The sequence below is a fragment of the Pygoscelis adeliae genome, unplaced genomic scaffold (assembly GCF_000699105.1).
Source record: "Pygoscelis adeliae isolate BGI_AS28 unplaced genomic scaffold, ASM69910v1 Scaffold111, whole genome shotgun sequence".
NCBI classification, from domain to species: Eukaryota; Metazoa; Chordata; class Aves; order Sphenisciformes; family Spheniscidae; genus Pygoscelis; species Pygoscelis adeliae.
Window position 1 is genome coordinate 272,440 of NW_008824542.1, and position 14,804 is coordinate 287,243.

Sequence of the window (14,804 nt, forward strand, 5' to 3'; positions counted from 1 at the left end):
GAGGTATTTAACAGACGTGTAGATGAGGCGCTTAAGGACATGGTTTAGTAAGCATGGTGTTGTTGGGTTGACGGTTGGACTCGATGATCTTCGAGGTCTTTTCCAACCTTAATGATTCTATGATTCTATTTAATAAGCAGTTTTAAAAACATATCCATCTGCTTGTGAAACACAAACTTTTTAATACTCAAGTGAATAAATAAGAAAGTACAAATGGCATTAAACTTAGATACTTGACAGGATAGAATCTTTCAAATACAATATAGTTGTTGGCCTCATGAGAACAACTTCCTTTTTTGAAGGCTTATAATATCATTACACTGTTGTTCAAGATGTAGTGATATTTGTGTTAACATCTTGCTTGAGCACATAGTGTTAAGCTTGTGTCTTTGTTCTGTTTTTCTAGCTATCCTGGTGGTTTCAAACAAGTGACAGCAACTCAGCTCCATTTGAAGGATCCAACTGCTGTAAGTGTTTCCCATTCTTGCCTTTCATTTGTAAAGCTGATTTGTTTTCATTTAACTAGTCCCTTTAACTGGTGCCCCTAAACAAAAGGGATCAGTTACCTGCATGTCTAAAGCGAAATTACAAACATTCTGCTAATGGCTCTTAGAAGCTTGGCTAGTGACAGTGTTTTTGTAAACAGCATGTTTTGAGGGTTAGATTGCAGGTTATGCATCTTCGTGATTCTTCCATGCTGTCCAAATGAGCAAATCAAGTTAATTTGCTTCACTCATTTTTGACCGATTCACTTGCTTTTGAGTTTCAGGGATCTGACCTTTCTCATAAGCAAACTGCCTCAAGTTAGACATGGCTAAGCTGTACTTCAGCTTAACGACCCTACTACTTTTTTAAGAGCCAGCAAGAATAATACTAATCTTAAAAATGTTAGAAAGTACACCTGCCTCTTTCTCCCAGTACAATTCAACTGCAGGTTTTGTTAAATGATTATTTTTTTTTTAGTCTTTTCTGCAATGCTGTGTGTTCATGGTCTGTGAAAGAATTGGAAATGGTGATTACATTGAAGTTTAGCCTCATTACTAAATGTCTGTGTTAGACTATTATAAATTCTGAACGTCAGTGTTGATGTGTTTGTTACTGATTAAAAAAATAGGGTGCTAGATATGAACATTCTGGGATGTTGACTTACACTTACAAAATTACTTTTACTAGGGTTTTGAATGGTCAGCATTGGAGGACTGGATTCTCTAAGTACTAGTGTTTCAGAACATGATATGAGGCCCACGGAGATTAACAGTTGTCTATGTTTGGTTTTGACTTTGAAATGCTTTGGCTTGGGTCACCTTATATATAAAATATAAAAATGCTTCTTCCTTTTCCTAGAGAAATTTTATCTGCTGTAAAACTTTTGGATTTTGTCAATGATTTTTTTTATCTATGATTTAGAAATCCTGGTTTGCCTCAAGACTTCCTTATACAAGATGTTGTACAAGTACTCAGTAAAAAAGCGGTCCGCCGTATGAATTTGCCTGGTTTTCATTTTTATTTTTGCAGTTTCTTTCTTTGTTTAAAGCGAAATAAAATCCCACAGTTCAATATTATTTTCTGTCTAGAATTTTTCAAAACAACTTAAATGCTTTTGAGAGCAGCCTCTAAGATAGTTGTAATTCCTTTGGGAATTATTGGTAGTTCCATGTCTAAAATGGATTCCTCAACCTTTTTTATTTGGGCTTCAGGCAGACGCTGTGCACTGGGAGGCAGTGTAACACAGCTGTTTGTTAGGGCCTGAGAATTGGATGTTCTATAAATTACCTTCTGGCATTCATTCTGAAATACCTCTTTTCTTGCCAGATTCATAGATGAATTTCTGTGCAAACAGAGAAGGATTAAATGCGTTGCCAATAACTAAAGCATGTTGGATGGAAGCTCAGCAAATGGTGATGTGGCTCAAGGCTTGGTCTAATTTAGCGAGCAAAACTTTTTTTTAAACAGAATTGTGGAGAGCCCTCAGCAATTAACTCTTTCATTCTATTGAAGATGAAGCGTTCAGATGTCCCTCTCATAAAGATATGTCATATGTATTATTGTCATAATTAATAGTAGTGGATGGTAATTTGGCATGATATATTCTGTATGTGTAACTGTTACAGGTTTTGACTTGCAAGTGAATTTTATGGCTAGAAACATTTATTTACTAGTTGAATTGTTTTGATGTGAAATACATAAGGATGTGACAAAGATGGAAATTATAATGGTGTTTTATTAACATGTTTTATTTTTAGAACTAGCTATTAAAACCTGAAAAAGGATTACTGTAAAGAGAACAATGCCTAGCCTAAGTAGCATTTGGATCTTCAAAATATGATCTAAATGACACATTGTTATTGTGGAGACTTCTATAAATCACTTTATTTCACTTCTTTTGAGTTAAGAAGAGACCTTTTCTCTTTTAATCATGTTAAATTCAATTCCTGTGAAGCCAGTGGAATTAGGTCGGTTGTAGGAAGCAGACTATCTTTCTGTGGAATCAAAGTTTTCATTCTGTAAAGTGTTGTTTTCATCCTGGAGGCTACTGCTTTTTCTCTGCCCTTGGTCCTATTGTCTCCTGCTAGCTCATCCTGGTAGTGCCTCATTAGGTGAGTCAACATTATTTTTGGAAGTAGTGTTGTTACAGAAATTAAGGCATTAAATTAATGGAAGAGACTACTTCCAAGGAAAAGGATGTTAACGTAACACTTTGTAAACTTGTGTGGTATTACATAGAGATTTTGCAGTGGATATGACTATTTTTGGTTTATGTAAGATAGATTAAAGCTTGTAAGACTCTGTGAGTGTGTGTATGTAGTAGGATTGCAATACTGCTTAGAACTGTCTTTACTTACCTATGTCTAAATTCAAACACACAAATCCCCAAGATAAATATTTTTCCATTACAGTTTTGTTTAAACATTGTTTCTAGTATACAGAGAGACTGGTTTTAGGAAAAACTGGTACACAGCTAATAGCTAATTAAAAAGGTTATAATGAGTAATTTGATGCAAAATGGTAGAGTTTATGTTTACATGGAGGGCTGAAAGTCATAAGTATAGTTGTCAGAATTTAGATAATGTTTACTGCAGTATCATCCTTGATCATTTCTTGTTCCTTCATAAGGTACCAAGATAGGGATGGATGATGATCTGATATTCTCACTTAACAGAGGTTGACATCATTGTATCTAGCTTTCTAAGTTTGGACCTTTATATTCCTTGCAGGTAGTAGTTTGTGCTTCAGAAGGACTTGTGCTGAATTTTGAATGCGCACGTGCATTTTTTCATGGGATCACAGGATGATTCAGATTGGAGAGAACCTCGGGACATCTCTAGTCCAACCTCCTACTCAAAGTAGTGTCAGCTATTAGGTCAGATAAGGCTGCTGGGGGCTTATCCAGACTGGTCTTGGAATCTTCCCATGGCAACTATTCCCTATCCTTGACTTTTCTTCTTAGTTGAAAAGAATAAAAAAAACCCTGTGCCTATTATAAGTGTTTAATCTCAGATGTATAATTTTGTGCTGGAGATTGACAAAATATTACTATTTTTTCCCACTTCTTAGTATCTTTTATGTTAATATGGGGCAGTGAATACAAAAAGAGGTCTGCATAGTTGATGTTTTGTATAGAACTTAAAGTTCCATGTTCATTGTGCCAAGTTTTTCAGCACTTCGGAAAAATTTGTTTTTATGGAAGGGTAAAATTACAGTGTGTTGCCAAAAAGATCTCAAAAGTAAATAGTCTAGCACATTTTTACCTTTAGCACCTTTGACTTCCTTTGGGAGGCATGAGGAGGGGAGTGTCTGTGAATCTGTTTAAAATTTCTAGTATTTTCAGTTGTCTGCTCTTCTGGAGAATAGCAGAGAACAGCTATTGGACTTGGCCAGGCTACTTATTAAGTGCTTATTGAAGGAAAAAAAAAAAAACCTTCTTCACATTTCACCCTATTTCTGTATCTGGCTTAGATTTAGTGTAAATTTTTGGACCACCCATAGGTGAGAGTACTAAATATGTTCTTTAGGTGCAGCATAACAGCTTGTTGCTGTAGTTCAAAGCAGCCTCTCTGTTCTTCAGGTTAATATAATACTGATATCCTGTATGGTGTTACTACTCCCTTAGGATATATATTAGCTGACAACATTAATTTCCATTGTAGGTGGCTAAGAAAAAATCTGTTTGAAAGGCTTGGTGTGTTTTCTTTGCCAAGAGAGTCTTTTGAAAAGAAAAGAAACAGGTAAACCTTTTTATTTGAGATGCAGGTGTTTGGAATGCATAGAAGTTTTGGGGTTTTCTTGTTTGTTTTTAAAAAACTTGCAGAAGTTTTGTTTAGGTGGAAAAATGCTGATAGGCATGAGACCAACACTTTCAAAATTAGACTTTGAAGTACTTGATACAGGAAGACTAAAAGATGTACTTTTAAATGTCAGATTTGAGAGGGAGCAAAGATTACTTGGAAAAAACTTTCTGTAAAATTCTTACGGCTTTTAATTAAAATGCCTGCAAAATATGTTGACAGATCTAATCTGTAGAACCAGGTAGTAATCCTGTCAGGACAAAGTTTTCAATCAATTTTTATTATATTTCTAATTTTAAAAGTAAGCAAAACTTGGCTTACTTTTTTTTTTTTTTCTGGCTGCATCAGAAACTACCCCCAAAAAAAGAAAAAGAAGAAAAAGAAGAAATGTTTGGCTAATACCAAATGCTCAGTGAGAGGATTGACCTTTGCAGTATTCAGAGGCTGTATTGCTTCTGACAAAGAAATAATGGGCAATAATTGTTCAGAATGAATGTTACCTGCTAGGGAAGATTATTAAGCGAGGCAGGGTAGCTCTATGGAAATCTGCTGTGAGGAAGCCTCCGGGGGTGTCAGGGTTCTGGTTTGTTCAGCTGCTGGCACTGATATGAAGGGGCTTAAAATGTTCTAATTCTCCTTTTGAATGCTCTTTAGCAACTGCTTGCACGTATAGACTTGCCATTATATCTGCATAATAATGATCTTTTGAAGAAAAGCTCGGATGGAAAACGTGGTTAAATCTTGCTGTTGGTATTTGAAAGCCTATTTTCTTTGCATCAGTAAGGGATAGTCGATATAATAATATGTACATACTAAAAGTCAGTTACCGAAACACCAGATATAATAGCGTTTTCTTTTATTACTATGGAGTAATGTTTTTTAATTAAGTAGAGCAAAACTTCAAAGTCTGGATTAGTAGGCACACAGGAGTTAGTATGGCATGGGGAGGAGAATATTGTTATGGAACCTGTTATTGTAAAACCTCTAGGTGCTCTAAATAAGTCTTAGAGCCGGCTCGGTCTTCTGCTTCGTAGTAGACAAAAATAAATACTTCTTTGTTTAAAAAAAATCTCAATCCATTTCTTATTTGAATTTGCAAGGCAAATTAATATATCAATTTATAGAACACATTAAACTTCTAAGTTTTTAAGTGCTGAACAGTAGTGGAAAGCAAAATGGCATGTGATGGAAGTTTAATTTGTCTGTGACCAAATGATTCTTATGGCAGTATTAAGTACATTCACTGTTGCTGTACTACTCGTACAACTGTCAGAGGTAGAAAGGTGAAGTTCTTTGTATGCTTTTATAACACATGTGGTGAAAAGAACGGTATCGTATACAGAACAGAAAACCAAGAACTGGTAAAAGGAAGACGTAGTATCAAGCTGTACCTCCAGGTAACTGGTGTATCTCCTGAAATTCTTCTAGTTTATTTTTGGTATGCCCTGTAATTAATCACTTTGTTTTCTCTGGAGCACTGTGTCCTTCCCATGTTCTAGAGTTGCTTCCTGGTGATTATTGGACTTAATTCAGCTGTTAGGGTAGACTTTCTTCTGGAAATTCAGCCAATCATTTTGTGCTTCTCAGGACCAGGAGTGGTATTGCTCTGTTGATTTCCTTCTTTAAAGCATGTTTTATCTGGCAAAGAATCTTTCTCAGAACTTGCTCTCCATCAAGTGTAGTCTGCAACTTGCACGTGAGCCAAAGCCTATCACAAAAATTGAAATGTTCAAGCCTCACACAGTGTTTCAAATAAATATATTTTTAATTTATTTGTACTCATAAAATGTTAGACCATGTAGTAAGGGACTGAAAGTGCAAGAGTTTTACTGGAGCTGCATTCAGATTCCTTTCCCCCTATTTAGCCCTTGTAAATTGGAAACTAAAAACATAATGTCATATAACTGTGTGATTAAGAGCATGTCTCTGCTGCAAGTATATAAATTAGCCAACTTGGAAAAAAGGTATTGCAATATTCAAGATGACAATTGTAACTACAACCAATAAGAATTTTGTAATTCAAAAGAAATTGGGGCAAACAGCATTCCAGTACTTTAAAAATCCCCAAATATTAATGCTCTGGTGGCTGTATACATCTCATGGTGGATGTCTTTACCTGATGAAGAAAGTGTCATGGCCTTTAGGAGTGAGTATTTATGAGGATATGGAATTTTAGAGGTTGCTAGTACTAAAGATAAAGGACTGGGGAGAGGAAGCAGTAGGAATCTGTAAATAACTGAATAAACTGTTAATCTGTAGTAATTAGTTTTAAACTGCAACCGAGGTTGCAGTGAGACCTGTGGGTAGGTAGACCTCTTTACCAGTTTGAAATCCCACAGAAATCAACTGGGTTTTATACCTTTCATGTAAAATTAAACCCTTGTTATTTTAATAGTTCAAAGTAAACATAATCACATAGAAAATAATAAGAATTGTCTTTTATTAGAAGTGTATTACAAGCATATAGAAAGATTTTGGTGGTGGTGTTAATTCCGTAAAGAAACAGCATGTTCTGATGTGTGCTTTCAGGGAGTGTTGAATCTGGGTTTGGGGTTTGCATGAGCTCAGTAGCAGACTTCTTCTTGCAATTCCATACCTTTTTATTTCAGGTTGGTGTATTTTTAGTAAAACTTGAGCATGTTCAGGTAACAGGAGAGCCCTTACTTAACACCCTGTAAATACTGCTGGTTGAATCTGCCTTTTCTGTTACACAACCTTACTCAAGTTGCAAAAGCAGTCCGTGCAACTTCAATTAAGCCTGTACTTTACTAACTTCTTTGACTTGTCATCACACCAGCTAGGGTGAAGTTCTGGCTGTAGGCAGAATTTTGGGCAAGGAGCTGGATGTAAACTTGCTCTTTCCAGGAGCTGGGTTTGGATTTGCTTTGGCTCATAGAAAAGTCTTTGAGGCAGAAGTTACAATGAAGGAAGCTAGAGTTCTCCAGCACTACCTTCTCTGTCCTAGCTCCCTGTATGGCCTTCTGTTCTGTAGTTGGACTAACTACCTTGCAGTAAATCAATAATAAAAGTACAGAATAGCAGGACCTTTTAAATCTACATTCCAGCTCACTTAGTAATACACTTACTTGGCTTTTTACAAGTCTCAAATAATAGTTTATCACTACCTCACCCCCCCCTTAGTAAGCCTGTGTTGACAAACATTCGTGTAATTTCAAAATGTGGGTTTTTTTAACCTGTTTAAAGTATTAAGCTTACTTAAACTAGTAAGCTTACATAAACCAGAAGACACGAGAGAAGTGAGTGCGTAAGCATGTGAGCTTCTTTTCTTTGGTGATTCTGCTGATTGTAGAAGAGACTTGGAATCAGGCCCTGATAACAGCAAATTAAATGCATCAAAACCAATGCCTTCTCCCTTTTTGACTTCAGCTCTGGTCTTGTTCTTACAGCCACAGTATGTGATTCAGTCTGGGATAAATACTGTGCTCACTGAAGCAATGACCAAACTCCCCACATCTAGCACGGATGCATCCAGACTCCCTGCATCCAGAGTGGAACTGAGCTTCACCCAGTTCTGAGCCTGGGATGCAGTCTGGATATGGAAGAGGTGAAGCAATTGGAATGTGGTACCCAAGAATTTGGCACTTGCATGACGACTGATTATTTTGAACTCTTTCCATCTTAATGTGCTGTTAGCAGTGGGAGCGTGACTTGTATACAGCTCCTGTTTGGACACAGCCTTGCACAGCTCCGTATCAGGTGTAATATGGCTGAGGGGAGGTGATTCTGCCCCTGTACTCCACTCTGGTGAGACCCCACCTGGAGTACTGTGTCCAGCTCTGAGGTGCCCAGTACAAGAAAGACAAGGACCTGTTAGAGCAGGAAAAGATGGAGCTGTTGGAGCAGGTCCAGAAGAGGGCCACAAAAATGATCAGAGGGATGGAACACCTCACCTGTGAGGAAAGGCTGAGAGAGTTGGGGTTGTTCAGCCTAGAGAAGAGAAGGCTCTGGGGAGACCTTATTGTGGTCTTTCAATATATAAAGGGGGCTTATAAGAAAGATGGGGACAGACTTTTTAATAGGGCCTGTAGCGATAGGACAAGGGGTAATGGTTTTAACTAAAGGAGGGTAGACATTTTTTACTGTGAGGGTGGTGAGGCACTGGCACAGGTTGCCCAGAGAGGTGGTGGATGCCCCATCCCTGGAAACATTCAAGGTCAGGTTAGACAGGGCTTTGAGCAACCTGATCTCGTTGAAGATGTCCCTGTCCATGGCAGGGGGGTTGGACTAGATTACCTTTAAAGGTCCCTTCCAACCCAAACCATTCTATGGTTCTGTGGTCTGCCTGGCAGTAAAAAATGGTTTGTGCTTCATGTGAGGGTGATTTGTCTGTTGCAGATCTTGTGGTAATGCACTTCTTGCATGCGTGAGGCGGCACGGAAAGCCAAACGAGTTCTTGAACAGCATGGAGATTGGCAGACGTACCAAGGCATACCTTGGATTATGCTTATTGCACTTAACATACTTATCTATAGAACCTATTATTAAATATATAATTATCCATGTTCATTTCATTATCATTCTCCAAGTCCTGCTTTCATGTTGTCTTGTCACCTGAGGTTGTCAGTTCTGCAGTGACTGTACACAATGTTGAAAGTATTTCTTCATTGTTTAACTTGAGCATATAAATCAGTTATTCTTTTCCAGTGTGACTTTGATAGGCACATTTTTACAACTGAACTGGTCTCTTTGTAATGTGGCTAAAAAATCGGATCAGATTCACCAGGCAGAAGTATTTACCACCAGAATAGACCAGCTGTTTGTCTAGCTCACTGGTTTGTTTCAACAGATGTCTGAGCCACATGCTGCAGAGGAAGATGAAAAATTGGACACAAACATTGGTCATTTGAAGAAGTAAAATATTTAACAATGTTCATTAAAGTACTTTAAAGTCTCTCTTTATTGTAGTGAAATCATTAAATAACTAGCTCTGTGTATCTGTAGGTCATAGGTCATATGTTGGACCATGAGTATGTACAGTTTATTAATCTAAGCAATTAACACTGGTTCTATCACAATCTGAAGTTAAAAGTAATTTTTAGATAAAGAAAAAAATCTCCATAGTTAGGCAATATGTTGTGAAGTCTCTGGATCTGTTGTTTTAGATCTGATGTATTTTGATCTTTCGTTGGCTATAAGGAAAAATATTGGGTAGAAAGGAAAATAAGTATATGAAATGAAGACTGCTAATGGTAAAAGGGCTGTTCACATGAGCTACTGTTAGTATCCATGTATTTTCTTATTTTTTTACGGTGTGTCACTTGATTTTCAGTATTCAGTGAAGTAAACCAGCGAAGGTTTACCAGCATGAATAGTTTTTATCCCTAAAAGCATTAGTTTTCATATTTGTTTTTTAATAGTTACTTATTAATTTATATTAGAGAAGGTATCAACGCTATAGATTACTCTGCCCGACCTGATGTATTTCTTCTATCATCTTGTTCTATTATATTTGTCCACAGATCTGTGGTACTGGCTGCATAACATCTGAAAATCTTCATGCTGTTGAGGCTTCTCTAAATGCCTTCAGAGTTTCTCAAGGCATATAGTATATATTTATGAGGATCCTAAGATGAGGTTACTGTCTGTTACATGGCAAAATGAAGACAATACTGGGGCAAAACTATCTTGAGTGTTTATTAACTTCAGAATCCAAGCAGAAATGCCTTCAAGTTTAAGAACCTGCACTTCTCATTAATTTTGCAACAATTAATCATTCTATCTTAACTATGTGGCTCCAGCTGGGAATTCACTATTAGTGATTGTCTCTAAAATTTCAATTTAATTCCTTTAATTAATTTTATAAAAAGAAGCAACTTTGCTCCATACACTTTTCAAAATATCCGGATGCCTGGGAGATTTGTTTGTGCTTAGTGCACTGCATTTCAGCGTGGCTTATTGACTTCAGCTTACATTGCGCTAAGCATGCCTGGGTAGTTTCTGATTTGGAGCTAATTTATGTCTGGGTGGCTTGGAGCACAGGCAGAGTGGGTTTTCTTCTACTTACAAAATTGCACGTAGGTCTACCCTTAAATGCTTTGCTGTCCTTTATAAAACCCTTTTTGTCTCCTACAGTTGCATGCTTTGTTTTACGTTTACAAATGTTCCCCTTCTGGGTGAAGTCCATAACAATGTGTTTTGTATTTAAATTATAGGTATCTATACTAGAGTCCAAGAGAAATCCTGTTGAATTTTGTAACTTTTCAATAAGCGTCGTCTAGTATAGATGTACAAATTCTATTAAGTCCTGCTTCTCAGAAGTGAGGTTGTTCATCTGGAACTAATAGTAAGGGAATAAATTATAAACATATATAGTATGTTCATAATGCAGTGTATTGGTATGTCGGCTTTGCTTAAGGTATGATGCATTAATTATCTAGAAATTTCAAACACAACAAATTACAGTGTTAAACTAGTTGCTGGGAACACTTGGTAAATTTCTTAAAGCCTATTTTATTTTTTTTCTCAATAACTTGTGTATATAAATGTGCAATACGATACGGAGTTACCACAAGCTTCTCAATTCTTTTCAAAGTTGAATGATGATATGCAGTCATCCACAATGCTATCAATAGCTCTTAACTTTCTAAGCTGTAATTTTCTATATGGCTGTTAGAGTAAGCGTTTATATGATCGGGAGTAAGTATTTCTTCTTTCAAAACAGTAAGTCTAGAGCACCTTCTGAATGTGGTGCCAGAGTTCTTCAGCATGGAAGAAGTTGACTGAAAAGAGGTTCAGTGGCTAGTGGAACGGGCGGAGGGAAACACAGCTTACCTTTTTCATGTTATTTGTAGCCTGTCTGATTATTTGTTACCATGTTATCTTTCCTCAGATTGTTAAACTGACCGTTTATAGAATGCTTCCAAAAAACCTTCAGAGAAGAACTATGATGCAGAGGCTGCACCTGTTCCCGGAAGATGTGAGTAGTCATGCAGTTACATTTTCATTCCTGTGTGATTTGGCAGTGAAGAGGGAGTGTTAGCAACAGCAAAACTCTTGTCATAAGAAGGTAAATTAAGAAAAATCAAGCTGCTTTTTATTTATGTATCTAAATGTAGTTGAAATGTTGATGCTTTTTTCTTCATTATTTCACAAAATTGTGAGATGTAAGACATGCGTGAGATTGTCTTCTGTATTTAGGTCAAACACTTAGCATGAAGAATGCAGTAGTGCTGACAAATTTTGGTCTGGATTTGGCGGGGGAGTGGTGGTGTTTTTTAAACAATCAGATAGCTAAGACTGTTCTCATCTGCCTCAGGTTATTCCAGAAGATATACAGAAGAATCTTCTACAAGAGATTCCTCAGCCACGTGCAGTCCCCAAGAGGTTAGATGAATATACACCAGAAGAAATTGCTGCCTTTCCAAAGGTTTGGACTCCGTAAGTATCTTAGACTTTTTAGAAGGACACTTTGACTGAATATGTACTATATAGGTTCTCACCTTATCAGTAAGAAAAAAAAGTAATGTTTTTTCTCTTTATGTCATCTTTTTTTGGAGTGAGGAGGTCATTAAAGCAAAGAATGGTCATTTAGAAGGGAGTGGTTGCTAAGTTTTTTGTATTTCTGGCCTTTCTTTTAATGAGAAAAGCTTTACTTAAAATCATGTTTTCAACTCTTTACTTCATCAAAATGAATTGAGTAAAAGATGAGTAAAAAAAACTTCATTACCCTGTTTGAGTTGTATGTGCTCTATAATACGTAACTGTTAGCCGTAGCCAAAGGGAACACCACGTGGCTCTGTGAGGGTATGATTCATTGCGGGGGGGGAACCCTTCAGATTTTCTCCAGAGGAGGGGAAAGAATTCTGCTAAATTAGACCTTGGAGAGTGGATCTTTGGCAGGGAACATACCACGTGTTTATTTTGATAAATAGTTTCTTTTCCATGCACAAAACCAGTTCCACAGTAGTTGTGTGGCATATGAATTTGTGGTTTGCTTTATACCACCACACGCAGCATTGAGTCAATCTGCTAGTGAAAACAACGCATTACATTCGGGACATTGTCTGATTACTACCAGTATGATTTTTCTTGTGTTCATTTTGAGAGTCCTATTTAGGTTCAAGGTCCCATTACGGTAGTCAACAGAGAAATTAATTTTGAAAGATGGCCCCTTTCCTGATTATTCTAATGAAATTTAAGAAGAAATGTAACAAGTAGGGAGATGGGGAAAGGTGTAAATAAGCTAACACCAGGACCAACTTGATGGTCTATGTCCAGTTAAATTACTGGTATTTCTATTTCTGTAGTAGTTTTTTAGAAGGTTATGTTTCTCTTTGTCCTGTAAAAAAGTGTTCCTGTGTACTTATTCCTACACTAATCCTAAAAAATAGACTTGGTGTATCTGAAATGGTACGTCATCCTATTGAGTAGTTCCACTGAACCAGATGTTAGCTGCATGTGGACAGAGGTCAGCTGCTGAAATGGTAGAAGCAGCTTATTTCTCATGAGTCTGCTTAAGATATGATCTCTCAGGTGTCTTGATATCTGAATGATCGCAGAATGGTCAAGGTTGGAAGGGACCCCTGGAGGTCATCTGGTCCAACCCCCCTGCTCAAGCAGGGCCATCTAGAGCTGGTTGCCCAGGACCGTGTCCAGACCATTTGTTGATATCTCCAAGGATGGAGACTCCACAACCTCCTTGGGTCACCTGTTCCAGGGCTCAGTCACCCTCACAGTAAAAAAAAAAAAGTGTTTCCTGATGTTCAGATGGTACCTCCTGTGTTTCACTAAGTCTTGTTCAAATCAGTAGGACTTCAAAGTGCCAGAACTGAATACTTCCTGTTTTCACAGGAGCATTTAATAGGTTCAGCGTAGATTTTCATGTCCAGCTGATTGCAGAACACTATTAGAGAATGATCTGCAGCAACTGCATGGTTTAGATTTGTAGCTAGTAGTGACTAGATAGTAGCAAGCCTTGTACAGTAGAAAAAAATGATCGTACAATAGCAAAACCAGTAACCCTCCTTCAAACAAAGGAAGCCTTTAAATACAAAGAGAGGAGGCGTTTTATGTAGGAAGGTAAAGTTAATCTGGAGGAACAAAACTGAATTTGAATTAATGAAGAGAAGAGGAAACTCACATAGGAAGAATATTCTTAAACAGTCTGTCAGTAAAAAGAGAAAGCAAATAATTTTTAGTACATGGCCAAAACTGTTGGTATACCTTTAAAAGGGTCCTGATGCTTTTAGCTTGGTAAAATTAATATTAAAGGGTTTTTTTATTTGTTTTTTTTTTTAAGTAATTAAACATTTTAAATTCCAGCATGTATTTTCTCTGCACTATAAGGCACATGCAAATAAGGACATTTACCCTTCATAGGCAGCAGAGATAAGGCAGCAGAGAGATGTGGACAAGAGATGTAACTTTTCCAGAAGAAAACTGGTAATAAGATAACGTAAATGAACACTTGAGTAGGACCCTTGCAATTCAAAAGCAGAGTGTGCTCATAATTCCTTTTATGGGCCAGCAGCTCTCACTACTTAAGCCAGACCAGTACAATTAAGAAATCCCAGGAATATATGTAGGACAAATGTCTGTATCCATTTTGCATATATTTATAGGATTTGTATTCCTTTGAGGGAAAACTGAGTAATATTCTATTGTTCTGTCACATGTTTAACAGAAATAAAAATAATTTTTTAGTGACACTTAACGTCCTAGTAATAACAAGAGAAAGTCCGAGACATTTATCTAGTCTTAAGTCAAGTGAAAAAGCCTGCATAGAACTCTGTATTTATGTATAATGTGTATTTGTGCTTGCACATCCACACACAGAGTAGTCGTACAGAGTTGCACTGGTTTTGCATGTCAGAGATGGGATGAGACCTTTCATTTGTGGAATATTTTTCCCTGCTTTTAGTGATTGAAGTTGGTGAAGCATGTGATGTCATGAGGGTTGACTGTATCACATGATTACTAAAGATGCACGCTATTTTGCTTTTGTCTTTTTGGATGTTTTCCCTGTCTTGCAGTTAACATGTACGTTCTGAGTAGAAGTTTTAAGTGGGTTCAAAAAAGGAAAGTGTGTGGCCATTAGCGGCTATTAAATATGGTTCTCCAGATGTGACTTATGGCTCAGGAAGTTGTAAATATTGCTGTATGTTTATCTTGTTTCTTTAGCTTTTTTCTATGCATCTACCACTGAGATGATGGAACTTCGATGTGACCTAGAAGGGCAGATCTTATATGTGCATAGTAAATAAATGAGCAGTTGCTAAACAGCCTGTCTTATGATCCCCCCTGTCTATGGAGCCAGATGGGATCCACCCGAGAGTGCTGAGAGAGCTGGCGGAGGAGCGACCAAAGCCGCTCTCCATCATCTATCAGCAGTCCTGGTTAACGGGGGAGGTCCCAGACAACTGGAGGCTTGCCAATGTGACGCCCATCTACAAGAAGGGCTGGAAGGAGGATCCGGGGAACTACAGGCCTGTCAGCCTGGCCTCGGTGCCGGGGAAGATTATGGAGCAGTTCATCTTGAGGGCGCTCACAAGGCATGTG

At 37.4% G+C, this 14,804-nt stretch overlaps 1 protein-coding gene across 1 annotated transcript in view; it reads left to right on the forward strand.

The window, feature by feature from the left end:
• Window positions 1–14,804, forward strand: part of MRPL13 (mitochondrial ribosomal protein L13) — a 45,470-nt gene that overhangs the window by 8,928 nt on the left and 21,738 nt on the right. The window contains exons 4-6 of the mRNA XM_009321687.1: window positions 407–467; window positions 11,137–11,223; window positions 11,563–11,684. Coding sequence (XP_009319962.1) covers window positions 407–467; window positions 11,137–11,223; window positions 11,563–11,684 — 270 coding nt within the window. The remainder of the gene's footprint in view (window positions 1–406; window positions 468–11,136; window positions 11,224–11,562; window positions 11,685–14,804) is intronic.